The sequence below is a fragment of the Hyperolius riggenbachi genome, chromosome 10 (assembly GCF_040937935.1).
Source record: "Hyperolius riggenbachi isolate aHypRig1 chromosome 10, aHypRig1.pri, whole genome shotgun sequence".
Classification (NCBI taxonomy): Eukaryota; Metazoa; Chordata; class Amphibia; order Anura; family Hyperoliidae; genus Hyperolius; species Hyperolius riggenbachi.
Window position 1 is genome coordinate 204,418,943 of NC_090655.1, and position 12,338 is coordinate 204,431,280.

Below are 12,338 nucleotides of genomic sequence, written 5' to 3' on the forward strand. Positions count from 1 at the left end.
GCCCTCTCCTTCACCTCCCACATCCAAACTGTAGCTAGAGCCTGCCATTTCCACTTACGCAACATCTCCAAGATCCGGCCTTTCCTGACCCCAGACACTACCAAACTCCTTGTCCATGCCTTCATCATCTCCCGCCTGGACTACTGCAACTCCCTCTTGTCAGGCCTTCCTCAAAACCGCATCGCCCCCCTAAAATCCATCATGAACGCAGCAGCCAGACTCATCTACTCCTCCCACCGCTCTGTCTCCACAACTCCCCTACGCAAATCCCTTCATTGGCTTCCAATTCACTTCAGAATCAGCTTCAAGATCCTATGTTTGGCATACAAATCCTTACACAAGTCCTGCCCAACCTACATCTCTGACCTGGTCAGCAGATATACACCTGGCCGCCCACTTCGCTCCTCCAACGACCTCCTCTTAACCACCCCACGCATCTCGCACTCCCATGCCAGACTGCAGGACTTCACTAGAGCTGCCCCTATCCTGTGGAACTCTCTCCCGCTGCCCATCAGGCTCGCTCCCACCTTCAACACCTTCAAAAAGGCACTCAAAACTCACTTCTTCAAGGAGGCCTACATCAACTCAACACTACCCTAATCCTTTCTGCCAATAACTTCTTGATGCACCCCCTCCTTTTGTGTCACCAGCCCCTCCCTCTAGATTGTAAGCCTTTGGCAGGGCCCTCTTCCCTTGTGTATCATATTTGACTGTGTGCACTTTACCCAGAATTTGGAACTGGTAATTTTTTACCACTACCATTCCAGTTTATGATCTGGCATTGTACTATTATCTGCATTGTGTTGCGTATCTTATTGCTATTACCTGTATTGTTGTATCTATGGTCTGTTACCTGTATTGTTCTGTCAACCCTGTTATCATTGTCTGTAATCCTATTTATTGTACAACGCTGCGTAATATGTTGGCGCTATATAAATCTAATTAATAATAATAATAATAATGATCCAGATTTAAATCGGAGCCCCGGATTCGACTCGGATTTTAGCCATGATTACATGTAGAATATGTGATCACGGCTGTGATCACGGATTTGACTTTAACATTTATAGTAAAGCCCCCATACATGCTACAATCACCAAAATTGCATGAATTATAAAGCTACAACTATGGCTAAAAAAAAATCCAAAAAGACCTATTAGTTTTTGAGAAAATCGATTTTAAATTTTCAAATGAAAAAAGTATTCGTGATTCGTGAAAACCCGCAAATTTTATTGGTTAATAGCAAGGCCCCTTACTTATAAGAAACACCAAATTTGCAGGATATGTTAAGTAGAAAAGTGGGAACAAGGGGGAAAAACTTTTCAAAAAGACATTATTGTTTTTGAGAAAATCGATTTTAAAGTTTCAAAGGAAGTTTCATAGAAAAAAAGTATACATGTAAATGTGGTAAATACATTAACTGTCATTTACCGCATTTAAATGTAAACCATTTTCCTTTGAAACTATAAAAATCGATTTTCTTGAAAACTATAAGGTCTTTTTGAAAAAGATTTTTTTTCCAGAGTTTCTTTTTATATACACAGATGAACTCTAATAAGCAAAACAATTACTCAAGTTAATTTGCCTCAAATTAAGTATGTTACCAACTTTTAAATAGAGATGTCGCGAACCTCCGATTTTCGGTTCGCGAACTTCCGTGGAGGGTTCGGTTTGCACAAAAGTTCGCGAACCGCAATAGACTTCAATGGGGAGGCGAACTTGGAAAACTAGAAACATTTATGCTGGTCAGAAAAGTGATGGAAAACATGTTTCAAGGGGTCTAACACCTGGACCCTCAGGTGGCGGAGTGGGATACATGCCAAAAGTCCCGGGGAAACGTCCAGAGTTGTAGCCTAACAAACGGCTACCACCACACCTCCAGGCAAGGAGGGCAGCAGGCATGCCCGCCCCGAGGTAGTGACCAAAAATAACAATACAGGACTCAGGAGGACTTTTGAGGCCCTAATGTAATGAATCAACTTTAAATCCTTTAACGGGAATCAGTTATGGAGGGCAAGTCTGCCATCTATTCAAGTGCAAGTTATGCACTGACTGCCAGGTATAATACAATGTGCAGTCACAGATGCAGTGAAAGGTATGCAGTGACTGCAAATAGCCGTTTGTGTAGTGACGGCCGTGCTGGACTGGTGCGCACCATGACGAGAGTGCAGGTGATGGTGGCTTTACAACCCATATGGTCGCCCGGCTGATGTAGCTGAATGACAAAACAGTGACTGTCCAGCTGATTAAATTTGGTCTGACCACAATGAAGCAACGACCTTATTATGTTTGGTGTGCCCCCCCCCCCCCCCCCGAGACACTCATATAGCCGGCAGTCATTGCTTCATTGTGATACGCAAGCCCCTTCACCGTGTAAAAGGTAATGATCACAAAGGGGGATGGGCACATGTACATGCCCTTAGTTTTTTGCTTGCAGCCGCCCGCAATGCAGCCAGAAAAATTAGGCAGGCATGTACACACACCAGAAAAATTAGTATAGCGGCCGCTGCTAGCAGCGGCCTTAAAAATTCTGGAATCCGCCTAGAGTCCTGGACCCTGTTGGTGGTGGCAGAGAAGGCAGTCAAGCGGCCTGCAGGCAGAGATGCTGTGTGTGGGGACTGACTTAGTCTTTTTTCGGGCAGTAGCCCTCCGGGATCCATGCCTCATTCATTTTGAGAAAGGTGAGGTACTGAACACTTTCGTGACTTAGGCGATGTCTCTTCTTAGTGACAATGCCTCCAGCTGCACTGAAGGTCCTTTCTGACAGGACGCTTGCGGCAGGGCAAGTGAGAAGTTGTATGGCAAATTGGGACAGCTCTGGCCACAGGTCAAGCCTGCGCACCCAGTAGACCAAGGGTTCATCGTCGCTGCTCGCAGTGTCTACATCCACACTTAAGGCCAGGTAGTCGGCTACCTGCCGGTCCAGGCGTTGGTGGAGGGTGGATCCGGAAGGGCTACGCCGAGGCGTTGGAATAAAGAATGTCCGCATGTCCGATATCACCATGAGTTCGCTGGAGCGTTCTGTCCTTGCCTGCGTGGACTTGGGAAGAGGAGGATTACTGCCAGTGGTACCTTTATTGCATTGTGCTGTCACATCACCCTTAAACGCATTGTAAAGCATCATTGCCAGCTTGTTCTTCAAGTGCTGCATCCTTTCTGCCTTCTGTTGAGTTGTTAATAGGTCCGCCACTTTGTGCCTGTACCGAGGGTCTAGTAGCGTGGCCACCCAGTAAAGGTCATTCCCCTTGAGTTTTTTGATACAGGGGTCCCTCAACAGGCTGGACAACATGAAAGAGGCCATCTGCACAAAGTCGGATCCAGACGTACTCTCCATCCCCTCTTGCTCTTCCTGAGTGATGTCACGCAACTCCTCTTCCTCCCCCCAGAAACGAAAAATACCACGGGAACGTGGAGCAGCACAAGCCCCCTGTTACGGCTGCTGCGGTTGTTCTTCTGCCGCCGCCTCTTCCTCCTCCTCCACAGAAACACTTTCCTCATCATCCGAGTCTGACTCCTCTTCTTCTTCTCCACATGACTCCTCTTCTTCCTCCTCCTCCCCCTCAGTGCTGCCGCAAGTGTTGAGGAAACATCTGGTTCGGATGTAAATTGCTCCCACGACTCCTCCTGCCTTAACTGTTCTTCTTCACGCTCCTCCACAGCTTTATCCACCACTCTACGCACGGCACGCTCCAGGAAGTAAGCGTAGGGGATCAAGTCGCTGATGGTGCCTTCAGCGCAAATCACCCGGTTGGTCACCTCCTCCAACGGCCACATGAGCCTGCATGCATTTCGCATCAGTGTCCAGTTGTTGAGCCACAACATCCCTATCTTCCCAGATTGTGTCCTTCTACTGTAATTGTACAGGTACTGGGTGACGGCTTTCTCGTGGTCTAGCAGGCGAGAGAACATGAGCAGGGTGGAATTCCAGCGAGTCGGGCTAGCGCATATCAAGCATCTCACCGGCAAGTTGTTTTTCTGCTGAATGTTCACAAAGCCTGCCATGGCTGTGTAAGACCACCTGAAATGCCCACACAACTTCCTGGCCTGCTTCAGGAAGTCCTCTAAGCCTGGGTACTTGGACACAAATCTTTGCACGACCAGATTCAATGTGCCATGCAGGGTACATGTGTCAGCTTTCCCAAATTCAAAGCGGAAAGGAGATTGCTGCCGTTGTCACACACCACGCGGGGTCAGCCATTGCTCCTCCTCTTTGTTCAGTGTGTTCCAGTGTGACTCCCCGCTTTGAGGCAAGACATGTCTAAAATGGCGTGACACCGTCGTACCTGGCATGCAGCGTAGGCTCTGGGGAGATGGGGCTGTGTAGCTGGAGAGGAGGAGATGGCAGCACCACTAGAGTTGAACTGCCACTCAGCCAAGGAGGAGGAGGAGGAGGATGAAAGCGACGAGGATGTAGCAGGAGTAGAAGGAGAGGAGGTGGCAGGAGGCCTGCCTGCAAGCCGTGGAGGTGTCACAAGTTGGTCCGCTGTGCAGCCACGGACTCCCTGCTTGCCATCGGTCACCAGGTTGACCCAATGGGCTGTGTACGTAATGTAGCGGCCCTGCCCGTGCTTGGCAGACCAGGCATCCGTGGTCAGGTGGACCCTTGACCCAATGCTCTTCGCAAGAGATCACACCACTTGCCTCTCAATTGCACGGTACAGTTTGGGTATGGCCTTTTTTGAAAAATAATTTCGGCCTGGTATCTTCCACTGCGGTGTCCCAATGGCCACAAATTTACGGAAAGCCTCTGACTCCACCAGCTTGTATGGTAATAGCTGGCGAACTAATAGTTCCGCCACGCCAGCTGTCAGATGCCGGGCAAGAGGGTGGCTGGCAGAAATTGGCTTCTTCTGCTCAAAGACTTCCTTCAAGGACACTTGGCTACTGCTGTGGGCAGAGGAGCAGGAACCGCTCTAGGGAAGAGGCGGTGTGGAGGAGGGTGGCTGTGAAGGTGCAAGGGAGAAAGCGGCTGAAGATGATGCACCTGAAGGAGGTAGAGGAGAAGGAGGGTGGCTTGTCTTTTGGGTACTGCTTTTTCTCAGGTGTTCTTCCCATTGCTGTTTGTGCCTTTTATCCAGGTGCCTTCCTAAGGCACTTGTCCCTACGTGAGTGTTGGCCTTTCCACGGCTCAATTTTGGAGGCAGAGAGAACAGATGGCTTTGCTCCAATCTGAGGTACACACGTTAAAAAATTTCCAAACCGCTGAGCCCCCTGGCACTATGGTGGCATCAGCAGCTGACGTTGAAGGGCATGTTGGCTGGCTGTCCATAGCTGGCGATACATGGCACTGCCCCCAGCTGTTTCTGAGGACGAGCTCCCTCTGCTTCTTTTATGGACTCGTCTCCTCCTACTCCTCTCTGGCTCCCTCTCTGAACTGTCCCCCTGGTCATCTTCTCTATTGGGAACGTACGTGGCATCCGTATAATCGTCATCATAATCCTTCTGCCCAGCTTCGCTTTCCTCAGACATTTCCACAACTGCACCAACATCAGGTGCTTCATCATCCCCCTTCTCACACGTTCCGTCCATACTTTCGCCACCTAACTCAGACATATGAGGTGGGGTAACTTGCTTAGCGCCTTCATCTTGTTGTAGCATTATTGGCTGTGAATCAGTGATTTCCACACCAAATAACTCCTGCGAAGTGTCAAATGCAGCGGATGTGGTGCTTGTAGTAGCGTGGCTGCGGGAGATGAGGTGTTCTGTGTTAAATACTCAACCACGTCCTCACAATTTTGGCAAGTGATGGCACGTGCCTTCTTCTGAGCACTGTACTTTGGGCCAGGTCCGCACGAAATCACATCAACATGACCTCGCACAGACCTGCCTGTGCCAGGTGGCCTTCCTCTGGGTCTGCCTCTACCTCTTCCTCTACCCGGTTTGCCTATTTTGTCCATCTCGGGGGTATGCTAAGTATATGCAGTGAGGTGGGTTCACTAAACACAAAGGTAGTTAGATGCAGTGAGGTGAGTTCACTCAACACAAAGGTAGTTATATGCAGTGAGGTGGGTTCACTGAACGCAAAGGTACTTAGATGCAGTGAGGTGGGTTCACTGAACACAAAGGTAGTTAGATGCAGTGAGGTGGGTTCACTGAACACAAAGGTAGCTAGATGCAGTGAGGTGGGTTTACTCAACACAACAGCTAGGTATATGCAGTGAGGTGGGTTCACTGAACACAAAGGTAGTTAGATGCAGTGAGGTGGGTTCACTCAACACAAAAGGTAGTTAGATGCAGTGAGGTGGGTTCACTCAACACAACAGCTAGCTATATGCAGTGAGGTGGGTTCACTGAACACTAAATGTAGTTAGATGCAGTGAGGTGGGTTCACTCAACACAACAGCTAGGTATATGCAGTGAGGTGGGTTCACTGAACACTAAAGGTAGTTAGATGCAATGAGGTGGGTTCACTCAACACAACAGCTAGGTATATGCAGTGAGGTGGGTTCACTCAACACAACAGGTAGATGCAGTGACTGAGATGGGTTCACTCAACACAAAGGTAGGTGTATGCAGTGATGAGGTGGGTTAACTAAACACAACAGGTACTAGTAGGTATATGCAGTACTGGGTAGTACAATGTGCAGCTCCCTGTCACACACACAGGTAGTCACTGAATGTGCTGCTGGGCTGCTGGCAGTGGCACACACACAGTATGAATTACCAATGCTGTCTATGCAACACAATTGTCAGTTTGACACACAGGAAAAAAAAATGATCACAAGAACAGGATTAGCTCTGAAAAGAGCTGTTGAATGAGGGGTGCTATTAAAGCAATAAGATTCAGCCAGGAGCAAGCTAACACAAGCCAAGAGCCTGACTAATCTGTCCCTAGAAGAAAAAGTCTGCAGCAGCTCGCCCTAGTCTGTCCATTTGCAGGCACACGAGTGAGTGTAATGGCTGCCGGAGCCTGCCTTATATAAGGGGGGTGTGACTCCAGGGCTGAGTGTAGCCAGATTGGCTACAATGTGCCTGCTGACTGTGATGTAGAGGGTCAAAGTTGACCCTCATAGAGCATTATGGGGCAAATCAAACTTCCGGGAAAGTTCGCCTTCGCCGGTGAAGGCGAACCACCCGTTGTTCGCCTGGAACCGTTCGCCAGCGAACCGTTTGGACCATCTCTACTTTTAAACATATTTTAACTTGCTAGGGGCTGAAAAACTGTTTTGTGATAAGTAAATATTACCCGTGAAAAGTTTTGTTGAAGACTTGCCCTAGATTGGTCAGTTCAGAACACTCTAGTTCGGGGGTTTATTGAAATTTGTGTTTAACCGGTTAAGGTTCTTGGATGTAGAAATTATTTCTAAGGTTGAAAACCACTGCATATTGCACATTCATGAGAGCGCTCCTGCACATTTACACCCCTAATGTCAGTGCACAGTCTCCCTAACACTGCTGCTGCCTATAGAGCGCGTCCTAGTGGCTGCTGCTCTGGCGCTTTGAGTCCGCCAGGAGAAAAGCGCAATATAAATGTTATTTGTCTTGTCTTGTCTTGTCTTGTCTTGTCATTCACAAGCACACACACTTGTGTGCTATACCAAATGGTAGAAATCATTCACTAAAAAATAGGGATGGGGGTGTAAAGTTTTAAAAGCTAATTAAAGTTATATGGGCTTGATTCACAAAAGAGTGCTAACTGATAGCACGCCATTTTCATGTGAATTTTTGCATTTGCGCGCGATCACAAATTTTTTTATGCGAAACGATAAAGTTTTTGATCGCAAACGCGAATTTTTGCACGAAATCAATAGCATTTGCGCACGAAAATGTTTGTTTGCGTGCGAATAGTAATCGTTTCACGCAAAAATTTGCAATCGCGCGAAACGCAAAAATTCACGCGAAAACGGCCGTGCTATCAGTTAGCACTCTTTTGTGAATCAAGCCCAATGAGTTTCTTCCATTAAGTTTAGGTAGAAAAAACAAAGTCTTGTAAAAGTAATACCTTTTAATGGCTAACTGATAAAGTTAAATAATGCAAGCTTTCTGGGATCTAGTCCCCTTCTTCAGGCATATTTCTAGATGCTATCTGTAGTAAAACACTGATGCAGGGAAATTTAACTTAATTTAACTATCAGTATCAGTATCAGTCACTATATCAGTTAGCCATTAAAAGAAATTACTTTTACAAGACTTTGTTTTTTTCTACCTACATATATTGTTTGGCTAACACGGTACAGAAACATTTTTACTACTTCCATTAAGTTTTAAACCTTACCTAGCCTATTAACACCTTGGTAACCCCCTCAATATCTGTACCTGTCCATACACCTTTAATGACTGCTGCCTGCAGCTATGGTGACAGATCAAGGCCCCAGTAATGTACAGGGTCATTGCTCTGATGTTGCCTAGCGATGCATCTGTACAGCACTGGGGCCCCTGAACTGTCACCCTAGTTATTGCATCTGATCACTACAGATGCACAGGTGTGTTTTCCTTCTTCATATTGTTTACAAGTCTGAACAATCATTGACAAGCACTGCGATTTGGACTGCTATATTTATATCATTCTGAATTGTTTTAAGGAATTCAGAAAAAAAAACAATAACATGTTTCAAAAAATAGGGTTAAGGTATGGAGAATTGTCATTAGGTTTGAATAAATGAAGACACATTAAACTTTGCAAAGACAACCCAATGATCTATAAGCTGAAAGCACATATGTAGCATTGTCTAAAAGCTCTTTACTCATCACTTACGCCAAGACATGGATTTCCCCTTCTCTGATTTCTACTGACTGTCTCCTGGGGCCAGACTGGTACTGAAGTCTGAGTAGTGTTGCTCACTGCTGGATTTGTTGTCGGAGCGCTATAAGGGATATTGTTAAAGGTGGCTGATGGTTGTACGTTCCACTGTTGGTTATTAGCTTGAACCTGCACCTGGGAGCCATTGTAAAACCTAGGCCATGCATCATTAGGTCCAGCTGGAGCACTAGGAGTGACATTCAACTGGAAATCACCAGGATACGATGGGAAATCACTGATTGTTTCATAAGCCGGAGGAAGTTCAGGATCATGATATTGTTGAACAGGATATGGAGCTACAGGGACATTCTGTAATGGTAACGCATGTTGTTGAGGATGTGCTGCAATTCCAGCGTACGGAGGAGGAACATATCGCTCGCTTTTTACGTCATTTCCAGGTGTGGGCATCCCCAATTTAAACTGTGAAAATAAAATTGTAATTTTAATTAATTCAGTAACCTAAATACAATAGTATATTAACAAATATAATAACAAAATAAGGTCAATAAGAATAGAAAATGGGCCTGATACAATTGTCAGACTCGCCAGCGTTAGATGCTGCTGTGTCCGATAATCAGGCGATGATAACGTCACCTGAACCAATTGCATTTAGCCCTAGGCAGAGTGTTAAAAAATCTTGCTCGGGCAATGGTATCGCCCAGCAAGTTCTTTACACCCTATCCCATTACACTTTGCGTGCCTCCGGGAAGCAATGCTTCATGGCAGACATTAGCGTTAGCTTAGACCTGCAAAATCCAGGTCTAAACCAGCTAACGCACATTGTCGCCGCTATATCTTGGGGTCTCCTTTAATATGGAGACCCCCAGAGCTGCCCGCTGGGCCGCCGCTCATCTCTAAAGCCCCCACATAGCTGTGCAGGCACCCCGGGCCCATAGCAAATTTACCTCCCGCTGCTGAACACCCGCCGCCTCTCGCTGCAAGTCTCGTTGTAGTGTATGTGTCACTGTAATTACCGGATATATACTTGAGTATAAGTCGACCTTGTGTATAAGTCGACCCCAATTTTTGATCCTCTTAAGCTGGAATTTATACCAAACCTGGTGTGTCTATGGGGCAGGGGCATCTTGTGGACCTTTCCGACTCAAGCTGTCTCTATCTAAGCTACACAGCCCTCCACCTACACTAACTCCTGCTGCCCCATCTACTCTAACTTACACTGTACTCCCACATGACCATTTTGTACCTACTGCCTCGATTACTCACACTGCCTGCTCTTTTACGGTCAGAATCTGACATACATCATTAAAATAAATGAATTGCTTAACATAAGCGAGTAAGCTTCAGGATGTACAGTATTAATGTGGCTAGATGACATTACATTTTTTCAGTGTTAGAAGGTGCTTTTATTTAAGTGAAACTGGGAGCAAACAAGACATGGGTTAAAGAGGAACTGTAAGCTTGTGTTCTGCTTACCACCAATGTGTAGAGAACATACACTTTCTAAGGAAAAAAAATGGCTTTTATTTCAATTTGAATCCAAATAATCTTATTTTTCCTTTTTAAAGGCTGAAGCCACGCCCACCTGGAGTTTGCATCTGCGGCTGCTTATTAATTAGGTCCTACCCGAATTGCCTCATGGGTAGTGACGTCTGGAAAGATGAGCAGAAGCTCCTCCCGTGTCTGAGGGGGAAAAAAAGCAGGACTTCACCGTTATCACTGAGAGATACGTCTGGCTGCAGAGAGGTATGAGTCATCCGCAGTGTCAGCTTTCACACAGCACAAGCTGCCTGTGTGATCAGCTGATGCTGCTCGAGCTGTCAGCTGTTGAATTCTTTATGCACTCACTCACTCTGGGCGTGTTTACCACTGTTGGAAAAAAAAAATCTCTCCCTCAGCGTCCTACGCCGCCAGTACTAATCATGAATCCTCCCACGCTGAGTCTGACATTTTTACAACTCCTGGCTATCAGGATAAGAAGATTTATTAGCCTCTCCGGCTTATCTCTACACTTCTCTCTACAGCGGATCCGAGATGAAAAACTAACTATAACAATGGTTAATTTGCATATATTCAGCAGTGATGCACTGGGAGACATCTCAAGCTCACTCCAACCTGAATTATCGCAAATTCTTTCTGTTTTAGGAAAGCAAACTTTTGTTTTTCTTAACTATAACAAGTAACTTGTCTATATATTGTATCTAAAGTTTAGATAGTTTACACAGCAAATATAGCTGCAAACAGCTTTAATAGAAAATGATTATTTCTTCCTGTGATGCAATAACAGCAGCCATGTTGTTTGTAAATATTACACAGAGGCAGGCTTATCCGTATCTTGATCACTAAGCCTGTGAAAAACACCTAATCCTCATCCTCCCCTCTGCCTCTGAAATCAATGGCTAGTAACACCTCCTCCTCCTCCTGCCCAGACTGAGCTCCCATGAGCCCTTGCTACTGCCAAGGCTCTCGTGGTTTATTTAGTTTATAGGGAATTAGAGTATTAAAACAAAAACAAAAAATTATTTGGCTTGAGGAATGCCCTATAAACAATAGGAAAGGAACACAATTATGCAATGAGTAAAAGTTCACCTCGGATCCACTTTAAATGACTGGCAAATACTGCTTTTAAACAATCCTTTCTTTGTCCTTACAGTACCTCTGCCAGATGTCTTTCAAATGTGTGAGAAGTGTGCAGTGATCTTCGGAAGTGATGTGTGCTTTCTAAAGAAAGAGAGGGAGAATTAATCAGGATGGCAGGGGAAATCCAGAATCAACACACAGATAAAAAGGCAGAAAGACTGACAAGAAAGGGGAAGTTTAGCTAAACTTTCTCTGCAGTCTTCTCACTGAAGAACAGCTTATAACAGGCTGGAATTCAGAGAATGCAGAACGGACTTACACAGGCTTCTCTGCAAAGTGGGTATGGCTGGGCTTCTCACTGCAGTCTGTGCATGGAGAGATGGAATCCAAAGTGTGCATACAGAGAGGGGGAGGAGGAGTGTCACATGAGAGACTTCACAGACTTTTCCCCTTGCAGATATATTGATGGAGGAGAAGCCTTTGAAGATCGGTATGAAGCCAGAGTGGCAGTGTCCTGTCTGTTCAGACTATCTGATTATGCTGCCCGGAAGCTCCCTTCCACACTGAGTAGCACGCATGCTCAGTGTGAAGTTAACCACGTCACAACTGAGGGGTTTTCCCCTTAAAAACCAGAGCATTTTTCACATTTTGCACTCCTCCCATTCATTTGCCAATAACTATAACGCTACTTCACACAAGTAAATTATCTATATCTTGTTTTTTTCACCACAAATTAGGCTTTTCAGGGGTAATGCTTTATTTGAGTAATTATGTTGTTCTCTATGCATTTGAAAGTGAAAAAAAAAAAAAAATACACAATTTCTCTATTTTAAACCACTATAGTTGTAAAATAAACAATGCTACCATAGGTAAAACCCACACATTTTATTTGCTATTTTGTCCTGGTTATTCCAACATTTAAATGATGTTCCTAGTACAATGTATGGCGACAATATATTATTTTGAAATGAAGGTGTATTTTTTCAATTCTGTGTTATTTGTTTTCTCATTGTACTCTATTGGTAGTTACAAGCCCTTATTTGCAAACGTAACAGTAATA

At 45.4% G+C, this 12,338-nt stretch overlaps 1 protein-coding gene across 3 annotated transcripts in view; it reads right to left on the bottom strand.

Annotated features, from left to right (window-relative positions):
* Positions 1-11,847, bottom strand: part of LOC137536220 (membrane-spanning 4-domains subfamily A member 8-like) — a 69,367-nt gene extending 57,520 nt beyond the window's left edge. Inside the window, exons 1-3 of one of the 3 annotated variants that reach the window (XM_068258332.1) lie at positions 11,598-11,847; positions 11,355-11,419; positions 8,696-9,160 (exon numbers count right to left, since the gene is read on the bottom strand). In XM_068258332.1, the coding sequence (XP_068114433.1) occupies positions 8,696-9,148 (453 nt within the window). In that variant the 5' untranslated portion in view covers positions 9,149-9,160; positions 11,355-11,419; positions 11,598-11,847. Of the gene's footprint in view, positions 1-8,695; positions 9,161-11,287; positions 11,420-11,597 lie in introns of all 3 variants that reach the window. The other 2 variants (XM_068258331.1, XM_068258333.1) reach the window with 2 other exon arrangements.
* Positions 11,848-12,338: the final 491 nt, after the last annotated feature.